The 14,357-nt window shown below is 36.3% G+C and overlaps 1 protein-coding gene across 1 annotated transcript in view; it reads right to left on the bottom strand.

Moving 5' to 3' along the window:
• The window catches only part of LOC137025110 (NACHT, LRR and PYD domains-containing protein 3-like), a 54,913-nt gene extending 44,213 nt beyond the window's left edge, over positions 1–10,700 (bottom strand). The window contains exon 1 of the mRNA XM_067393142.1: positions 10,448–10,700. Coding sequence (XP_067249243.1) covers positions 10,448–10,700 — 253 coding nt within the window. The remainder of the gene's footprint in view (positions 1–10,447) is intronic.
• Positions 10,701–14,357: the final 3,657 nt, after the last annotated feature.

The raw sequence follows: 14,357 nt of genomic DNA, 5'->3' as shown, positions 1-14,357 counted from the left end.
CTGAAACACAACATTAATCTGAAGTTAAACCTGCCTCTTGGTAGGTTTAATTTAAGCCTCAGTTTAGTCCTGGAGTAGCTCTAGTCTTCCTCCAGGAAATCAGCTTATTAAACTCTGGACTAAACTAAGTCTAGGACTATTTTAAACAATGACAGAGAAAGTCTAGAATCTGTCTTAAATGGCCATTTTATTCCTGGATTTTGTGTACGCTTCAGCTTCGATGGGGCCTCCGTTATGTCTGGAAATAAAGGGGCAGTGTACGTGCACTGTAATTCTCATCGCCTAAATCTGGTTCTGGCAGCATCAAAAGTTTTGATACACTTAATTCTTTACATACTTTCATGACAGGAAGTATCCGACACACCAGGTTTATGGAAATACAGAAACAACTTCATCCAAGTCGCCAGTGTCTTGAAACTTGAGCTATCCATTGACACTCGATAGAGCTTGAAATCCAGTTCCGTAAGCAAGGTGCTTATTTTATTGGATTGTATTTTAGCATGAATCGGCTCATTTATAATGATGCCCCAAAATAGGCAGTTAATAAAATTAATTAAAAAATAATAATAATTTATTAATTAATAATTAAAAAAAAAAATCTATTGGGAAATTTTAGCTGAATAGTCTTATATTACATACGTTCGATGGCACCTTTAAATCATGATTAATATTACATTGCATAATGTATGCTTATACATACTGACAACCACAAGTGAATTGCATTCATATATTTAATATGGACAAAAAAGTTGTTTGCAATTTCAAGTAGGCTATATTTACACCCAAATAGCACACATACATGTGGCCGACGTCGGCCCCAGAGCGGAACGTCGGCCTCATATCTGTAACATCTAATAAGGATCGGCCAGGCATCGGCCAGGCATAGGCGCGTATCTTCAGTCAGAGCTCTATCTCCAGCTCGTCGGCTTTGGGTCAAATCAAGACTGCAGGCCGATATGCCGTGCTTATCTGCGCTTGACCATTCATCTCTGCAACTGACGACTCCGGCGACATCTGTGATTTTCAGGTAAGTTTTCATTTTAAGTAAATTAGAAAAATCTTTTGTTAAGTCTGTGACACTTTAAAGTTACTAAGGCACTCGGTTTACTACAGGCAGTTTGTAATCTCAATTTCGCGGAGGCGAAGGGAAGATGAGCAGCGGAATGCGAGGTCAGACCAGCTTGTTTAATTGGATGTAGATACGTTTCTTACCTGTAATTGACACGTTTCTGTCGAATATTTACTTTATTGAAATAGTTTATTTTCTTTGAGAAAGTCCGTTAGCATAACCGTTTTCAGAACTGTTTGGCTAATATACTAAGCTCTTATGAAAGTCTGCATTTTTAATCACATCTTTATGTTCAGAAGAGAGGCTTTGATAGTTTTGCTAAGGTTTTTTTGGTAATCTAATAATGGGTAATTGGAAGTGAGCTAATTTATTTAAACTCAGGGTTCAGTTCTTGGACCCCTCCTCTTCTCCATTTACACTACATCACTTGGTCCCATCATTCAGGCACATGGTTTCTCCTAGCATTGCTATGCTGATGACACACAACTCTTCCTTTCATTCCAACCAGATGATCCCACAGTAGCTGCTCGAATCTCAAGCTGTCTGGCGGACATCTCGGCATGGATGAAAGAACATCATCTACAGCTCAACCTGGCTAAGACTGAGCTTCTCGTCTTCCCTGCCAATCCGACTCTAAATCACGATTTCAGCATCCAGCTAGGCACATCCTCAATTACCCCATCAAATTCGGCCAGAAATCTTGGAGTAATCCTTGATGATCAACTGACCTTCAAAGACCACATTGCAAAGACAGCTCGGTCATGCAGATTTGCACTATACAACATCAGGAAAATCAGGCCCTTTCTAACAGAACATGCAACACAACTTCTGGTCCAGGCCCTGGTCATTTCTAGGCTTGATTACTGCAATGCACTTCTGGCTGGACTGCCATCATGCACAATCAAGCCTCTACAAATGATTCAGAACGCAGCAGCACGTCTCGTCTTCAACGGGCCCAAAAGAGCCCACGTCACGCCTCTCTTCATCTCTCTTCACTGGCTACCACTTGCTTCTCGCATCAAATTCAAGGCGTTGACGCTTGCTTACAGATCTACCACAGGCTCAGCACCCTCCTACTTCCACTCACTCTTACGAGTCTACACTCCTACCAGAACCCTGCGCTCATTAAAGGAGCGAAGGCTTGTGGTACCATCACAGAGAGGCACAAAATCACTTTCCAGAACATTCTCATTCACTGTCCCTTGCTGGTGGAACGATCTTCCTGCCTCCATCCGGAATGCGGAATCCCTGGCAATATTCAAAAGACAGCTGAAAACCCATCTCAAAAACTTCTTATTCCTATCCTTTCACTTCCTTTAATCCCTCTCTATTGTAGCTTAGGATAATCTGAGCACTGCCTATAACTTGTATTATGAGCACTTCTTGTCTATTTGCCTCGTCATAACGACTCGCTTGTTGTATTCCTCACTTGTAAGTTGCTTTGGATAAAAGCATCTGCCAAATGAATAAATGTAAATGTAAATGTAAACTGCTGTACTGACATCCCTTACAGGAAGCACGAAAATCAAATGAAACGAAATGAAATGATCTTTCATGGTAGACAAATAACCTCGATTACATTTAATGTTTAATAATTTAATACCAATCACATTGAAGAAAAAATGTTCTGTGATTTCAGGAGTAAAAAAATAAATCTACAACACCGGAGGGGGAAGAGCTGCTGACAGAGGAGTAACTTAACTTTAGGAAACTCAGGTGAACTGAGAAAGCTCATGAAATAACTTCATACGCATTTTTTCCACAAAGGGTAACACTTTAGTATGGGGAACAATTCTCACTTTAAACTAGTTGCTTATAGCTTGCATATTGGCTGTTTATTATTTCTTATAAAGCAGATATTAATGCCTTATTCATCCCTAAATCCTACCTGATATCCACCCTTACACGCTATAACTACCTTACTGGCAAAAGTTAATAGTAAATATGTTTCCCATTCCAAAGTGTTGCCCCACAAAATATTTTACCTATATCACCGTACATGTTATTTTCTTTTGCAAAATTATTTTTTAATATTAAAGTTTGTAAGGTTCTGACATCCAAACGTAAGTAACACAGAGCAATATAAAATGAAGTAAGCCTAAAACAAATTCTGTTAAGAAATTATTGTATATATATTCTGCATATTCTACTTTCTCTTACCTGCATTTCACCTTTGCTGTAGCTGGTTTGATTCTAATGAACCTGACATTATATAGGCTCTGTGATAAACTGTTTGTTATGTTCCTAGATTCTTCCATGCTGATGGCCTGTACTCGTGTCAAAGAAAATCTCAGGCTAAAAACCACATAACCAGAAAGCAAATCCTCAAACATACACTACTGTTCAAAAGTTTGCGGTCTGTAAGATTTTTTTTTTTTTTTTTTTTGACATTTTAAAATCATTAAAGGGCTGGTAGTTCACCCAAAAATAAATTCTGTCATTAATTACTCACCCTCATGCCGTTCCACACCCGTAAGACCTTCGTTCATCTTTGGAACACAAATTAAGATATTTTTGTTGAAATCCGATGGCTCAGTGAGGCCTGCATAGCCAGCAATGACATTTCCTCTCTCAAGATCCATTAATGTACTAAAAACATATTTAAATCAGTTCATGTGAGTACAGTGGTTCAATATTAATATTATAAAGTCACGAGAATATTTTTGGTGCGCCAAAAAAACAAAATAACGACTTATTTAGTGATGGCCGATTTCAAAACACTGCTTCAGGAAGCTTCGGAGCGTTATGAATCTTTTGTGTCGAATCATCATTCGGATCGCGTGTCAAACCACCAAACTGCTGAAATCACGTGACTTTGGCGCTCCGAACAGCAGATTCGATATGCTGATTCATAACGCTCCGATGCTTCCCGAAGCAGTGTTTTGAAATCGGCCATCACTTTTTTTGTTGTTGTTGTTTTTTTTTTTTTTTGCCACATCAAAAATATTCTCGTGGCTTTATAATATTAATACTGAACCACTGTACTCACATGAATTGATTTAAATATGTTTTTAGTACATTAATGGATCTTGAGAGAGGAAATGTCATTTCTGGCTTTCGGATTTCAACAAAAATATCTTAATTTGTGTTCTGAAGATTAATGAAGGTCTTATGGTTGTGGAACGACATGAGGGTGAGTAATTAATGACAGAATTTTAATTTTTGGATGAACTAATCCTTTAACCCATGGTTGTTTCAGTCAGAGTGTCTGTGAAAAGCCTTTAGGGTAAAATAATCAGCGAAATGAGATGAGGAGACAATAATGTTTTAGTGGTTGTAGTTATGATAAACTATATGATAACAGGATGTTATGGTCATTAATATTTTTTTCTAGGTCTTTTTTGAGTTATTTATTTGTATGTATTTTTTACTGATACATTCTTAAATACGTTTTACTAAGTATTTGGTAACACTTTACCAGAAGTTTCATTAGTTAAACATTAGTTAATGTATTAACTAACATGAACTAACCATGAGCAATACATTTGTTGCTGTATTTACTAATCTTTGTTAATGTTAGTTAATGAAAATACAGTTGTTCATTGTTTGTTCATGTTAGTTCACAGTGCATTAACTAATGTTAACAAGATTTTAATAACGTATTAGTACATAACATGTACAATGGATTTTGAACTCTACTATTTTTATTGCAGGGTCTCTGGGATCCCCAGCTGAAGGCATGAAGACATCAGATCTTGGCCTGGACAGATGTACCAACAGTACACCACACCGACTTCTGCTTTTGCATGGATGGCTGATTACTACCATGTTCTGTGAGGGTATTACTATGGCAAAACTGAGCGCCTGTGACACTGTGATTTGTAGTTGTAAAGAATAATCACACAATGTTTTTTTTAGAAGTTGCAAACTTTTTTCTCTCTTTCTCTCTTACAAACAACACAACAGTTAAACCTTTTCAGATTCTTTTCTGGGGATGCACAAGTCCTATTCTATGAAACAGAAATTAAGATATTCATATGCTCACATTTAAGCTGCGGACACATTACTTTGAGCATGTGAAATTTCTTTGACACTGTAACTGGCGTGATATGACGTCTGCAGAGTCTTTTTATAAACATGAATTCAACATTTAACAAATAGTATATTCAAAATATAAAAATATAGTCTACTTGACTTTACTAATTTTTTTTTTTAATTTAGCCAGGAGGTCACACCTTCATGTAGCGATTTTGTACTCTTTACACATAGTCGTGTCATGCAAATTCGCAGGTCAGAGTTCCAAACCGAACTTTTTGCATGAGCTTGCGTTTCTGGTCTCCCGCATTTGTGAATGTAGGTCAATGGAATGAAAAGTGTAGTGTGACCACACCTTATTCTGCAGTTGCAGCACACCTGTATCAAAAGTGTGAAGTCATGGACAGATTATATTTGTGAACTGATATGCAAGATCTCACATGTGACATACAGTATCAGTATGTGACATCCCATTCAAACACGTGCTCTATCCAGTGATAAACATGTTCTTGTCGTTATTAATCAATCAGTAATCAACACAGCACCACCCTGAAATTGCCTTACACTTTAGAATTATGGTTTTGGCAAGAAATGAAAAGTAGCCAATTATTTATTATAAATGCTACTATTTTACAATTAATATTTAAGACTATGTTAGAGACGGATAGAAGTCATTTTTATGGATGATAGGGTTTTTTTTTTTTAATTACAAAATTTACTTTATTTTAATGATCAGCAAAAATGTGAGTTTAATAATTTGAATTTGTAGAATAAGATTAGTACAAATTTAACAGTTTTGTTTGTGAGAGAGAAAAGAAAACTACAAGTTTGAAAATCCTAATACATTTTCTCAATGTAGTAAGGCCTAAGATGCAGAGATGGGCGTAAATACATGGAAATGTATTTAAAATACAAATACAAAATACTGTGTGGAAAAATGTATTTAAATACAAATACAAAATACTGTGTGGGAAAATGTATTTAAATACAAATACAGTATTTTGTATTTTGAAAATACACAAAATACATGTGAAATTGAAGATTCAGTGCAGGTATCCCTATTAGGCTGAAATCTATCTGGGCCTATTCTGAATGCCAAAAAGCATTTAGATGTGTGCAACTACTTAGAAACTTACCTCATTTCTGCTCTCTCTGTCATTCTCTCTCTCTTTCTTAAGTGCTTGCTTCCTTGCTGGTAATTACAATAAACTTATGTAGTGCAAAATAGCAGCCATTTATATACTTACTTCTGACAAGGTTACAATGTAGTCTATTACTTATGGTGAACACTACTAATAAAACTGTAAAACTGTGGGAACCTTTTCTGCTATATAGCAAAGAATAGGGATGGGTGATATGACAATATATGGCATGGTTTCACAATTATCAATATCAGTTTTGATACCACAGCAAAAACTGAATTTCAAACTCTTTTGATGCTTTTTTTTTACACAAGCAATATAGTAACTTTTATATTTATTTAATGTAAAGTTTATTTGTTTCTATATACATAATTAGAAAATATAAAGTTTATCTAAAATAAAAACTTTTTCATTTGGCACTTTTTTTTTGGTGAACAATAAAACTGAAAGTGTAGTGTATCTTTCATCATTGTCATCACAAATGCACACAATCACTACACTAAACTGATGGAGACAGACAATGATTAACCTAATTATTTCGTCTCTACATAAACAAACATTTGCATAGATGGGTAAACACAATCACAATTTGGAAATGTGTCCAGTTACATTTTCATAAAGCACCATGTTTGTAAAATTTAAAATGATTACATTTACAAAATAAGCCTGCATAGCAGAAATAATAAATAAAGTAATGGTCGTGTTTAATACAATCGTTAATTGAAATAAAATAATGAATGAATTAAAAAACATATATAACACAGTATTGTTCAATTTAGTGTTATACATATGTTATCATATTAATATGTTTTGTTCTAATGTCACAAGTCACAATTTCCTTTATAAGTTTACTGGTCATGAAACCCCCCTGTTTTACCCTGGTCGTTCACACCTCTGAGTTTCAAAAAGTCTGTGAAAATGGGCGTGTAAAGCTCTGAAAAAGTGGGAGTGAAGAGGGGAGAGAACAACCAATGAAACAGAGACATAGAACACACACACATTATACAGAATAATGAATATTAATATATGAGCACGGAGAAAACGTCAACAAACTCCCAAGCCCAAGGGAGAAATGCGAAAGAATATTTAATAGGGCTAATAATAGGTTACTTTGATTACGTTTACAAGCACTGCAGTCTCAAAATCAGTCTTTTATAATAATCGTGTCGTTGCGTTCAGATAGGCTACACCACTGTATCAGTGTCCAGTTTGCACATATAATTCATTTGAAGAAGACTTGATGAAATATGTGTGCATAACTACACCGTGCTGGTAAATGTTTGGTGCAGGAGAATGTGTGAAATAAAGACTTAAAACACGGATACTTTATTCTGTATGAGCTATGTGTCACGTGGCTAGTGGAGCTCCGCGCTGAAACCGAGCATATGCGCGCTCCGCGTGTATAACATAAAAACAATCGTATTTTTCATGTGCTCATATTCAAACTCCAGTTCTGACTGCATCGCGAGCAAAATACAAACACTCATGTGCTGCTGTGCTGAGGGAAACAGCCTATGGCTCGCGTGTTTGAATGCAGCTAGAGCAGGCAGAGGTGAATGAGCCGCACTTTTGTGACATTTGAATTCTCCGCTGTAATGCGATCTCACACGAACATATTTTCCATTTGTGCTGGTAGATTACAGCAAAACAATCCACATGCACACAAACCTCTGCTCTGGTCGCGTCGCAGGAAAACACATTGTGTTGTAGCACTGAGGAAACAAACACCAACGATATGTCTCTGAATGACAAGAGGCCGAGGCGAGAAAAGTGACACTTCCTCATATCGTATGCATACTACAGCGCAGTGATTGGACTGAATGAGCTTTATGTCATGAATATATGTTGAGAATCGCTCGAAACGGTCTACGTCAGCATGTTCGAAAGTACACGATGACGTTAGATTTTGTGACGTTGCTCCGACTCGGCTTTTCAAACAGGAAGACAGAAATCGCTCTGAAAAATGCAAAAATAACTATTTTTCACTTATGAATAACATTAATGAGTACCTTTAGTGTTTTCAATGATGTGCAGCCTATACATATCTGTTTACATCTCAAAAAAAGTGTTTTGGGGTTTCATGACCCTTTAACTTGATTATTTGGTTAGGGTTTAAGAAGTGTACTAAAAAACTTTTTCACATGTGTCGTCAAAATGACCCACAACCTAATCAGTTTACATGTGAAGAAATCCATTTATTCACAAACTTCTCACGAGACAAGTGATTGACATACTATAAGAGGTGTTTGACAAATTATTCGCAAACTACTTCCTCTCATCGCTGCTTTTTGGTGGTTTGGAGAACAATTACTCAGAGTCGCCCTCTGTTGTTTCACAGAATTATTAATTAAAGAGCACGTCAAGCATAAAAGCCTCGTAGGTTTACTGAGGAGCACGCAAAGTAAGCAGGTTCATGGCGTACAGCCATGCGAATTGCGAAAGAATAAAAAAGGGTTAGGGAGAAAGCGGAAAGTCCTATCTATGTAAACGTTTTAGAAAAAGTTCCATCGATTCACAATTTATATCATCGCTACGAATCTACGATATTGTCATATGATATCACCCATCCCTAACATGCAGTAAGGTTAATGCTTCAAACACAACTAGTTGATGCATGAAAACAACACCCTGATAAAGAGGATGACTGTCTCAAAGTATTTTGAGTATTTTGAAAATACAAAAATACTCATCTTAAATGTATTTAAATACAAATTACATTTGATTTTTTCCAAAGGCTTTAAAATACAAAATACAAAATAGTATTTTGTATTTCAAATACGTATTTTAAATACATGTATCTGAAATACTGCCCATCCCTGCTAAGATGTTGGCCTGAAAGCACTTGGGTCAAAACGTGGCCTGGTTTGTGGAGTACCTTTTTGAGAACACTCGCTATTTCAGGTAGTGATGGCGAGATGAAGCCTCATGAAGCACTGAAGCTTTTCAGCCAAGTGGTTCACAAAAAGGTACATTTCTCGAGGCTTCATCTGCTCACAATACTGTCTGGTGGTCAAAGAGTGTAAAACAAGTAGATACATTACAGATGACCTGATGTGATCTGTGATACACTGTATTTTGTGTCAGTTATGGCCTAGAAATAACAGTGAAGAAAAAAACATTTCCACAAAGACTTATATATTTATTTGAATGTAATGTGTATTTTCTGGTTGTATATAATGACGATTGTATAACATAACTGTGTAATAAACGTATTGGCCTTAATGGGGCTATTAAATGTGTGTAATAAATTCTTTGGTCATTATATGCAGGAGGGGTGATATTATTATTCTAAAACCACACAATCTTTGGTGATCTCATGGGTTTATATATCTGCCAAAATATCGCACCAAGATTTGAACCGCATCCAGTCGAACCATTTGAACCAGTCAGGCAGAAGCAAGGCTTCGAACGTCATCAATGACGCCATTGATCTAAAACGATACAAGCTTCGATACGCGCTTCACGGAAAGCTTTCGGGATTTCTCGACACACGCTCCGAAGCCTGTAAACATCATTTGAACGTAAACATCACTGACTTCATTCTTACACTTGCACTTTGGATTATTGCACATTGGATTATCCTGCTTTATTGCACTCTGTATCAAATGGCTGCTTCTAATTTTACTATAGTGGTTACCTGCCATAGTTTCATCTGTCCTGCCACAGTTTTACAATGAACCTGAAAGATCACTAATGTGGTGTTTTGCATCATTAATGTCAATGAGTCAATGAGTTACTTCCCTCAGCCTGAGCTGTGTGAGAGAGAAAGAGATCAGGATGAAAATACTGTGACATTAAACCACACAAACTCATCCGCAAAACAGAGAGATGAAAGATTCAGCTAAAAAAGCAGTTGTTAATTTATGAGTTATTCTATAACCCAGGATAAAGTGGCTGAGTTTGGGGATTCTCTGTACAGTGATCATTATTTACCCTCCGTCGGTTTTGAACTGACTCCAGTAAGCACAGGATCCTCAACACTGCCCTCAGCCTGAGCTGTGTGAGAGAGAAAGAGATGAGAATGAAAATACAAATAGACATTAAACCACACAAACACATCTGCAAAACAGAGAGAGGAAAGATTGAGCTGAAAGTCAGCGGTTATTCACTTATTCTCTAAACATTCACTCTGTGAGACATCAGTTATAGAAAAATAATACAACTTTATTATTTCACATATATTTATACAAAATCAATTAAGTAGTTTCACATTTTATTTATATTTTAAACAGCACATTTAACAAGTTCATTTTAATTTTACCTTGCTTGTGTTTGTTCTCTAGCTGCTCAGCCAGATTATTCTGGTTCATCTTCCTCAGGATCTTCACGGTGATCTTCACAGCTTCTTCTGGTCCAAAACGTGCCACCATCTTATCCACTGTGTCTAACCTATCTGCATTCTCCATTTCAGACTTTGATATACACTCATTCTTTAATTCCCACTGAAACTCCTTTAGTTCAGCTTCTCCCAGATCTTTCAGTGAGTTCTTGAGCAGATCTTTCACAGATGCCATCGTCCTTCACCGATCCACAGCTGCAGGACAAAAAGAAAAAGATCTGTTTTTAGTGTCTCAACTTATTATGAAAAAAAAAAGTTTTGCCCCGTATTTCATCTTTATTGCTAGATGATCATAAAAGCAAGTATCAGTCTTCTGTCACGCAAGAATAGCCTAAACAAAGGTAGCCAATCTCATCATAGTTTATTTTGGAGAACAAAATTACCATTCAATCACAATTCGTTATCATTTATTGCAGTTAGTAATGGCGGGATATTAGAAAGTGCGGAGGAGATCAAGTGAGACATGAAGATGTTAACGAAGCCTGTGTCTGTACCTTTAATGAGGATCTTCCAAAGGAGTTTATCATGGTATTATACAGTACGTTGTGCAGAAAGAACTGAATGTGGAATCGCCAGCCCTGGTCTAGTGTTCAAAAACAAACAAAAATACCCTCAGGTAGAGGTAGCTTTTTTTAATGCCTGATCAAAAGTTACTGCAAACCTGATGCTACTACTATAACAGAACACATTACATAATTATTGTTATTAAATGAAATATCTGGACAATTAACACTTGTTTAATAACTGTACAGATTGATCTGAATAAACAGGGTATGTGCAGCTTTGGTGTATAAGACAGCAGGCTAACTGTATTTTGTGTGAATTATATAAATCATAATGTGATTTTTTAGAAACTATTCAGGTGCTAAAAAAGGGAGCACCCATTAAAATGTCTTTATATAAAGGACTCGATCATGGACCAATGCACAGTACAAGTGCAGCATTGATCTTCTTGAGTCTGTTCAGTAAGGAACGTTTTGATTGGTGGATTAAAAGCTCACCACAATTGGCTAAACAGAACATCCTCCAAAAAAAGATATTTATGAATATTAACTTGCCAGGACACAAATTTAGACGATTCACAAATGCAGATTCAACGATCCATAAATACATGTAACATCATTCATAAATGTGTGATGGAAATTAATTCAAGAACTTGATATATACACATTTGTATATATTTTTAAATGAAAACAACATGATCAATTTCAGTCTGGATTTAAGTCTGTATAGCACTGAAACTTCCCTTCTCAAAGTGACAAAAGATTTGATGTTGTTGTTGGCAAATGTTAAGTCCCTTTCATGTAAAGTATAACGTATTAAATTAATGCAATTAGAATAACAAGACATTGATTTGTTATCAATCAAATTAAATTAGTATCAACAAAATCCATGTTTGCACTGCAGAGGAAACAGAAGCAGCATTTGAAGTGCATGTAGATTAATTATTTACAGTGTTTTTAATGAAGCTCAGATGTAGCATGAAAGCATTTTCACCGCAGTAACAACTGCATAAATAATTTTGAGATTTTAGATTAGGGTCCAATATGTCTTTTGCCTCAGTAAACTCCTAATTACTGTGTAGCGATGAGGACGAGGGCAGAGTGTTAATGAGTGTCAGCTGTGTGCCACACCGGTCTCGAGTTTCTCACGGCCCTCGGCCTCGTCCTGCTTACCACATTCTGCTTTGTGCAGGGTTTTACTTGCTGTACATTTTCAAAACACAAAAATCCAAACTGATCTTGTAACACAAAACCTGATCTCATGCTTTCATTCTAGCTGTACATATTTTCATTTCACATAATCGCTGTTTCAAACACAAGATCGTTGTGATATGTAATGTGAACATCTGGTTTAATCACTGAAACACAACAGTATGATCTTCTTTACTGTCCTTTAACAGTCAGTATGACACGGCCATGATGTTCTGTGCTAGAACAGAGTTTGCTGCCAATACAGTAAATGTTCTCACTGAACCATAGTGTGTTACAGTAATGTGTCAGTCTCTACCATCTGTTTACAGTATCACATGTCAAACTGTAATGTAAAATGCTGTATTTGACGTCACCTGTCTCTCTTCTGATCAATCTGACGTTATAGTCATTGACTGTTTCTTTTCCCTCGTACTCAATCCTGATCTGTGTTCACAAATTACAAATCTCTCTGTCACACACACACACACACACACACACACACACACACACACACACACACACACACACACACACTTTGAACATAGTGGTTATAATCTAAGATATCCATATTGGAAATTGCAAACAGAAACTATATCTATAGGAACTGTATCCATAGAAATCTAGAGATGTACCAAACGATTCATTGATTAACCAGTTGAATTAAATAATAGACAAAGGTATTAAACTGAATGAGAAGAGATGCAAATCAAAAGATTTATAGTAATAGCATTATGAAAGTCAGTTACTGTATAAAGATGAAACACTTATTTTGCGTTGTGAAAATGATACTTTATGATTTTGTGTATTGTGCTCACACAATTGAAAATATGCTGAAATGTTAAAAAAGTGCACTTTTGATGATTAGTTGGGATATTAATACTAAGAGTTTGTGAAAATTGCTCTAAAGTAATTAAAAAAACTGTAAAGACCCAGAAGTGACGTATGACACATCATAAGACGACACACACACATGAAAGCAACTGAAGAAAGATGAAACTCGTTCTGTTTCCTCTGAACTGTCGTGTTGAACAGCAGCTCTGGGATTTCTTTCACTTCTACAGAATCAGCAGGACGAGACGTGAGAACGAGAAGAATGACAGTCAGACATGTCAACACACGCTCTCAGAAAGATTCATTCTCAGGAAACACTGATGAACTTTACTGTAACTCACACTTATAAAAATCAACTACATTATAGATTCAGTGACAACATTTACTGTATTGGCAGCAAACTCTGTTCTACACCAAACCTCATGACCGTTTTATAACTTCATCATAACTGGATCAATGCTATTACAAACATTAACCATTCAATTACATCACTTTTGAAGAGTTTTGAAGAGTTTTGAAAATGGACAACTTACTCGTGAAAATAGTACCAAAGTGAATTAAAAAACTGTAAATGATCCAGATTTATGTATTCAGGGTAAAAAAATTATATACATATATTTAATAATAATAAAACATGATTTTGTTTGTCTGCTTTGCTTAGCTTTTACTGAAAACAACATCTTCTTTAAGTGAATTTGTGTATTGGTGTATATTAAAATAATTCTAATAACAATCATAAACTAAACTAAAACTAACTTGTCCTGCCTCTCTGAGCGATTATCGTCCTGTGGCTCTCACTCCTTTAGTAATGACGTATAACTGTTCAGAGCTTATATTTGCTCCTCTCAGTTTGCATGCAGATCCACAGATGATGCTATTAACCACATTTTGCTCTCTGCTCTTTCACATCTGGACCAGAGAAAAGAGAACTGTAACCCAGTTCATATATGTGGGATGAAGGAGGCGGGAACGTTCACAAACTTGAATATATAAGATAAACAAACAGCAAAACAAAAGTAAAATGTCGTCAGATCCTCACGGACGTCTGCCGCCCACACAAACACAATAAAACACAAAGTCCAGGCCTGGTCCTCTCTCGCACCACCAGCCTCGCTCTGTTCCCTCATGTCTCTCTCTCATGTGCGGATGCTTTTCGTGGATTATAGCTCTGCTTTTAACAGCGACGTCCCCTTACACACACATCACCTCTTAAAGAGGGAAAATCAACACATCTATCATTTACGACGGCTGGACAGGTTTAAGGTTTCTCAAAAGTGAGCACTTTCTACACTGGAGCTGTGGAGCTT

The sequence above is a fragment of the Chanodichthys erythropterus genome, chromosome 8 (assembly GCF_024489055.1).
Source record: "Chanodichthys erythropterus isolate Z2021 chromosome 8, ASM2448905v1, whole genome shotgun sequence".
Classification (NCBI taxonomy): domain Eukaryota; kingdom Metazoa; phylum Chordata; class Actinopteri; order Cypriniformes; family Xenocyprididae; genus Chanodichthys; species Chanodichthys erythropterus.
Note: the sequence above shows the minus strand (reverse complement) of the source record. Positions and strands in the feature narration are given on the sequence as shown.